At 45.0% G+C, this 7,105-nt stretch overlaps 1 protein-coding gene across 1 annotated transcript in view; it reads right to left on the bottom strand.

The window, feature by feature from the left end:
* The window catches only part of EGFL6 (EGF like domain multiple 6), an 84,590-nt gene that overhangs the window by 20,098 nt on the left and 57,387 nt on the right, over positions 1-7,105 (bottom strand). Inside the window, exon 8 of the mRNA XM_004710018.2 lies at positions 3,943-4,269. Coding sequence (XP_004710075.1) covers positions 3,943-4,269 — 327 coding nt within the window. The remainder of the gene's footprint in view (positions 1-3,942; positions 4,270-7,105) is intronic.

Raw genomic sequence — 7,105 nt, forward strand, 5'->3', positions numbered from 1 at the left:
TAGGGGCTAAAGTGGAAGGCAAATGTTTTGAGAATGATGAGGGCAACAAATGTACATATGTGCTTGACACAATGGATGTATGTATGGATTATGATCAGAATTGTACGAGCCCCCAATAAAATAAGTTTTAAAAAATGGGAGCTAAAAAATGGAAAAAAAGTTCCACCCCAACTTAAATTTTATTGGTTTCATGGTAAATCCGCCTCCCCCTCCCCCTCCCCTGTTGTGCCTTGGCCTAAGCCCACCAGCACCAGCACCACCACTGCCACCTCTACCTCCTCCTCCACCTTCACCACCCTTACCATCACCTCCACCTCCACCACCAGGACCTCACCTTCATTCCCACCACCGTCACCACCACCACTGCCAGTCTCACCCTCCCCCTCCCCTGTTGTGCCTTGGCCTAAGCCCACCAGCACCACCACCACCACTGCCACCTCTACCTCCTCCTCCACCTTCACCACCCTTACCATCACCTCCACCTCCACCACCAGGACCTCACCTCCACCACCAGAACCTCACCTTCATTCCCACCACCGTCACCACCACCACTGCCAGTCTCACCCTGCCCCCAACAGTTGTTGCTGTGGAGTCAACCCTGACTCCTGGTGGCCCTGTGTGTCCCAAAGTAGAACTGTGCTCTACAGGGGTTTCAATGGCTGACGTTTTAGAAGTAGATAGCCAACCTTTTCTTCTGAGGGGACCCTGGATAGACTCGAACCACCAGCTTTTCAGTTAGCAGTCAAACAGATTAACGATTTGCACCTCCTTAGGACTCTGGACGAAGCCCAGTGCCAAGGGGAATAGCCCTTAAGCAGACCACAAGAAGAGAGCTAGCACTTCCTGATGGGGTTTCTGGTAGGACTTTTCCCCTCCTGGTAGGCAAGCTGGGGTTAATAGACTTGGAAGGGCACATCGGTGGTCTTTTCCCTTCCCAGATAAAGCCATTATCCTCAGACTCTGATGGACCCACAAAACATTCCATACAGAGCCAACCCTGAAAAGCAAAGCCCCTGCCCCAGACTGATAGAGGAAGGAAGGGCCCTGGGGTGGCTCCAGGGTCCATGAATCTGGGGGAGCCCTGCACCCTCCAGCTTGTCTGCTCTGCACAGCTGGGAACCAGAGGGAATGGCCGAAACAATTATTTTCATCAGGCTGTGGCCCTCCCAGGAAGAGGGTGCTCAGGATTTATACTAAAAAAAGTATTAAAGCCTGACATCTGTGTTTAATAGAGGCTATAAGTAGATTTGCCTCATAATAAACATGTTTTCTTTTATAGTAATCAAATTAAACAGAATGCCATAATTATTCCCTGAGAATTACTCAGGGGGTAGGGGGTAGGGGGAAGGCAAAAAGAGTTATTTTCACCCTCACTACAGATTAGGAAGCACTAAAAATAATTTTGGAACATTCTGACTGGGTATATATTTTTAAAAATTCTTCTTATGGAGGCAAGTGGAGATAAACAATATACATAATGCAATTTTAGGGGAACTAAAAGACGGACTCAAAGGGCTTGAGAAAAATTGCCCTGTCACCTGAAAATAGTTTCAACTACCTATCGTCAGGTTTAGGAGCCCTGGTGTGTATCAGTTACATATTGGGCTGCTAACTGCAAGGTCAGCGGTTTGAAACCACAAGCCAGTTCCCAGGAGAAAGATGAGGCTGTCTACTATTGTAAAGAGTGACAGGCTCAGAAACTCACAGGGGCAGTTCTACCCTGTCCTAGAGGGTCGCTCTGAGTTGGCATCGACTGGATGACAGTGAGGTTTGCTCTGTTGTTGTTATTGTTAGGCTTGGCAGCCTCCTGCTTGAACGAGGATGAAACTTCATGTGATCAGCCAGTTTACACATGATGACTGAATGATGAGTAGAGGACAGAGATCCTGCTTGTCTGGCTGATGTCTACACGTAATATTGAATGACTGACTGAACATAGAGGGGCATCATGCGCTCTGATTCTAAAATGTACTAGAGAAGGGTTTCCACATCATTTCTATTGGTTCCAGATTCCTTATCTAGAACACCTCTGTCCTCAGAAGTTCCCCCCCAGCAATCTGAGCATCTACTCTATGGATTTCTCACCAGATTTTGAAAATAGACTTTCTTCGGTGGATGGTCCGTGTGGCAGTTACATAATCTGCCAACTTGAGGAAGGGGTGAAGTCTGGCCTGTCATTCAGGTCACAGCTTGATGACCTCATTTGGAGGCACTAAGGAGATAAATAGCTCACTGGAGGCCAAACCCACACTCACTCTCTGCGAGACATTCCTATTGACAAGACGCATGGAGCTATGCTAGAGCCCTAGAGCTGGAGTAGCCACGTGGAGACCTCTGACAGTGCTGAGATGCTTCCACTGCCACAGGATCCATAAAACTTCCCACCCACTGGCCTGTCATCTTCCTGCATTTGGCATCATTGCATGTGTTTCCTGAGTCTGAAGAGGAATTTATAGCTAGGTATCAGACATATGGGGTAATATTGGAATTATGGACTTGATCTGGACTGGGCTGGGATGTTTTCTCAATATACAATTACTCTTTATATAAAGTTCTTTCTTGTACACATATGAATGTCCACGAATTTGTTTCTCTAGTCAACCTGGAATAACACAGTCCGTGTCTCCTTTTCATTGGTTAAATAGCTGGTGTGTGTGTGTGTATGGTTACCAGGTATGGAGGAGACTTTGTCTAGTATTGGTATTTTAATAGACAAAACTAGTATTGTCTAGTATTACAGAATGCTCTGTAAGAACGAGCTGGATCCCTTTGGATTCCTTGTCCCTTGCATCTAAATATTGGTCTGAGTGGCTGAAAAGGAAGGGAAAGTAAAACTGAAGTGGACTTGGGAGTCTTTAATAACTTACAAGTTCATTTCAAATATAGGGAGAAAAAAAAGAATGAGCTGGAAAAGTCTCAGTGTGGATGTCTCAGGGTGGGCTAACATGGAAACCTTCTTGGAGGTGCTGAGACTTCCTGAGGGTTCTGTATGTACAGTAGCCAGGGAAAAGGGGGCTATGATATCAATCCAGTTCTGGCAGAATTATTAAGCTTCAATGTGAGATTTTTTCCCCCTTTGTGGCACCGTGCATTAGGCATTGGGATGCTAACCACAAAGTAAGTTCAAAACCCACCAGCTGCTCTGAGACATAAAAAATAAGGCCACCTACCCCCATAAAGATTTACAGTCTTGGAATCCCTATAAAAGGTCACTACACATCTGAATCCACTCAAAAGCAGTGTTCAGTTTATAATGATCTAGTTGTTTTCAATCATAAACATGCAACTGTGAAGAGTTTCTGTGTCACACAGTTTTCATAGGATGGATGTAAAAACACCAACATGGGAGGGATCCAGCATGGATAAGTGTCCCTTGATGGCACAGATGGTGAACATGCTAGGTTGCTAACCAAAAGGTTGGCAGTTCAAGTTCACCCAGAGGTGCCTCAGAAGAAAGACCTGGCTATCGACTTCTGAGAAGTCAGCAATTGAAACCGCTATGGAGCACACAGCACACTGACACACAGGGGTCACCATGAGGATAGCTTGGCAGACAGAGCAGAGTGTTTTAGGGACAAATACATCAACTGGCTGGAAGTCAGAGGAGAAAGGAACCCTGCCCCACTGCCCTATGGAATTGAGTAAGATGGTAAAGTTTCCAGAACTCCTGGAGAGCCTCATATTGCAGGATTTAAGGCCAAGCCTACCTTCTGTACTCGGCAGTCACAGCAGTGGACTCAAACATACCTCCAGTCACAAAGATGGTGCAGGACCAGGTGACTTACGTTCTGCTTCTAAGCTCACCATGAGTCAGAGGCAAATTGATGGCAACTACCAACAGCAACCTTGTTCTGAAGCCATGAAACTGTCTCTGCCTCGCTCATTGACTAGGAGGAATCACGTCATTTTCCATAACATGCAGGACATGAAAGGGTTACTCACAAAACACATCTCCTCGAAGGCTCTGCTCCCGATGTACTTGGTTCTTCAGGGCTTTCTCGGCTCTTCTCTCTTCCTCAAGGCCCTCTTCCTTTCTCTCCCCAGGCCCTCCTTTCGCTCCGGTAGAGCTCCTGCTGTGATGAACACTCTCTTCATGGTTGAATGGCTGCAAGTTACCCTTTGGGGGAGGAGTCCCAGTGCACTCCGGGATGACATTTTTCATCTTTCCCTTCCTTCTCATGCTCTTTTTGTGAGCAAGCAGCTTCTTGATTGTGTCTTTGATGGTCCCTGGCGCTCTGTGGAACTCCTTCACAGAATTCTCAGGGATAACTGAAAGCGAGAAGACAAACAGTCCCAAGTGGCTGGGTGACTCGATCACTCATTGGAAATGGAGCATTTTCAAAGTGTGAAAGGGCAGCGAGTGCACACTTCTAGAACCGACTCGTGCCAATTTCTCAATTGACATTTTAGGGGGGAAAACGGTGTTTATATCTGCTTTCGGCAGTCCCAGTGTGAGGGTAATGAGAGGAGGGAAATGGAGGACACACTTGTGTTTTGCTTCAGAGACTAGTGAAATAACTTGCTAGAAGGATACCTGATGATGCTGTGGGTCAATTCGTGGTCCGCTAACTGAAAGGTCAACAGTTCAAACCCACCAGCTGCCCAGCAGTAGAAAGATGAGGCTGTCTGCTTCTGAAAAGACAATACAGTCTCAGAAACCTTATGGGGCAGTACAACTCTGTCTTACAGGGTTGTCATGAGTCAGAATCAACTCTATGGCAGTGGGGTTTGCTAACCTAAATGTTGGAGGTTCAAGTTTATCCAGAGGCACCTTGGAAAGAAAGACCTGGTTATCTGCTTCCCCCCAAAGTAAGCATTATGATGCCATCTTGACCTTGTATTAATGGTTTCGCTCATCTGGACGACTGTCTTTTAAGACTTAATACATATTCTCCTTAAATTTAAGATGGGGGATGGGCTCTCTTTGAAACAACCACTGAAAACCCTACAGAACATAGTTGTACTCTGACCCACATGGAGTCACCATGAGCTGACGTTGACTAAAGAGCAATTGGTCGCTAGTTAGCCAGGTGGGCTACAGGTCCTGGGGTCCTCTTGTATTTCTGCTTTCACACTGGGATTCTCAAGAGTTGGTGTTTTCCAGGGAACTCTATTTATTTGTCCCAGTTTGATGTTCAAAGACTAGCTTCAGCTGTATGCATTGAACCATATGACATTACCAATAGCGGATCATTTGTGACCTGTGGAAACTTGCATGGACTAGTATGAGATTAAGTATAAAAGATTCTAGTAACTCCGAAATCAATCCACTCGATTGGATACAGTTTAGAAGGGAATGAAATAAGGTAGTAGACACTAAATTGGGCCCCAAACATAATAGCATAAAAAGATGTTGGATGCTTAATTCACAATAAAAAAAATTTAAAAAAGCAAACAAGTTGGATGAGGATTTGTAGTGGAGTATTTTTCTTGGCAATGATGTGATCTCCTCCTGTTCAGCTCCTTGGCCGATTCAATCTGCATCAAATTCATAGAAAAAATAAATAAAAGTCCACAATATTTTGGGGGTAACCAAAAGGAATAAGTAAACATCCTAGAAAATATCCACACTATGAATTAAGTAAATAACTTTTACTTTTCATCCTGGGACTGTTATGGCAATGTTGATACAGTTATCTTTTCAATGAGATAGTCTAGTTACTTATCATTGTGACAGCATGGAGTTAGAGGAACAAAACCAACCAGCCCTAACACAAATAATGTGTCTTGACTCATTGTCCCGACCTGCAGATGGCCTCTTCCAGAGACTGCCCAAGACTGCATGAGGAGTTCCGACTGTAATGAGCTGATCTGCCTCTGGAGGGCCCCCGTGTAATCCTGTCCTTGTTCTCTGAAGTTCTTCTCAGTACCCAGCCTGAAAAATGATCAGGAAACTCCCATCCCCTCTACATTTCCTTTAAGCAATCAGTAACATAAAACGATGGACCTTAATAAATCATGAGAGTGGGTTTCAATCCACACCAGGCAGAGCTAACATCTGCTTTCCGTTTCTGCTTTGACGTTTTTCTTGCTGAAAACAAATAAAGAAATCCAAGCCATTCTAACTTTCACAGTCGGTGTCAACAATGTCACTCCCTTAGGGTGTAGAGAAGCAGCTGGGGCAAGGATGAAAAGACGGTCTAAAGATAAGCATGTGCGTGGCTGTGAAAGCATAGGCTGGGCTTTGTCTGTCTAGCGCCGTTGGTTTCAAATTTGACATAATGAATGCTTCTCTTCCTTTAACAAGATTCCTTACGATTGCACCATCGTCTCCAGAATATAAAGACTTGGGAAGAACTTGCAGAAGGAGGGTCTTTGGCCTCTTTGGGGATCTCAGACAAATAGGACAGAAGACAACTGCCCGTTTGGGTTTCTGAGGCTGTAAATCTTTACAGGGGTAGGAAGCCTCATCTTTCTCCCAGGGGGTGGGGAGGGGAGGAGGAGGTGGAGGAGAAGCTAGCATACCCTAGTTAAACGAAAACAGGAGCTCTTGAATAGGCACTGATAATAGGAATAACCAAAAACCAAACTCACTGCCATCAAGTCGATTCCAACTCATGGTGACCCTAAAGGACAGGATTGAACTGTCCCTTGAGTTTCCAAGACTGTAACGGAAGGAAGCCACAGGGATATTTTTAATGACCGAGGAAGCCGCTTTCTAAGGGGAACAAATGTTGACTTGGGGTGAAGAAGCCTTTCTCACCCTCATTCCTAACCCAGTTCACTCACTATGCCTCTACTAGACACAGCCAAGTCTTCTTCATGGACCCTCATGTGTTCTGTGTGGATGGTTCAGTGTAGTCTTCAAAACAATCCAAAGGGTTAGATACTTTTATTCCTCTTTTGTAGCTCTGGAAAGAGAGGCACTGAAAGTTTAAATCGTCTGCTTTTTAAATAAGGCTCCTGGTTACTAGCCGACTTCATTTCCTTTCTAAAATCACCTTTATAACTTTTGCTCCAAATTGAGTTTTATTTAAAATTGGATTTTCTTAGAACAGGAACTGCCATCAACTTAGGACCACATTCCCTAGCAATTTATGCTTAATACTCACTTCTGTGTCGATTCTCTCACTGCCATCAAGTCAACTCCACCTTGTCGCACCCC

This window comes from Echinops telfairi, unplaced genomic scaffold, assembly GCF_000313985.2.
Source record: "Echinops telfairi isolate 266 unplaced genomic scaffold, ASM31398v2 ScPeMD7_53;HRSCAF=182, whole genome shotgun sequence".
Lineage (NCBI taxonomy): Eukaryota > Metazoa > Chordata > Mammalia > Afrosoricida > Tenrecidae > Echinops > Echinops telfairi.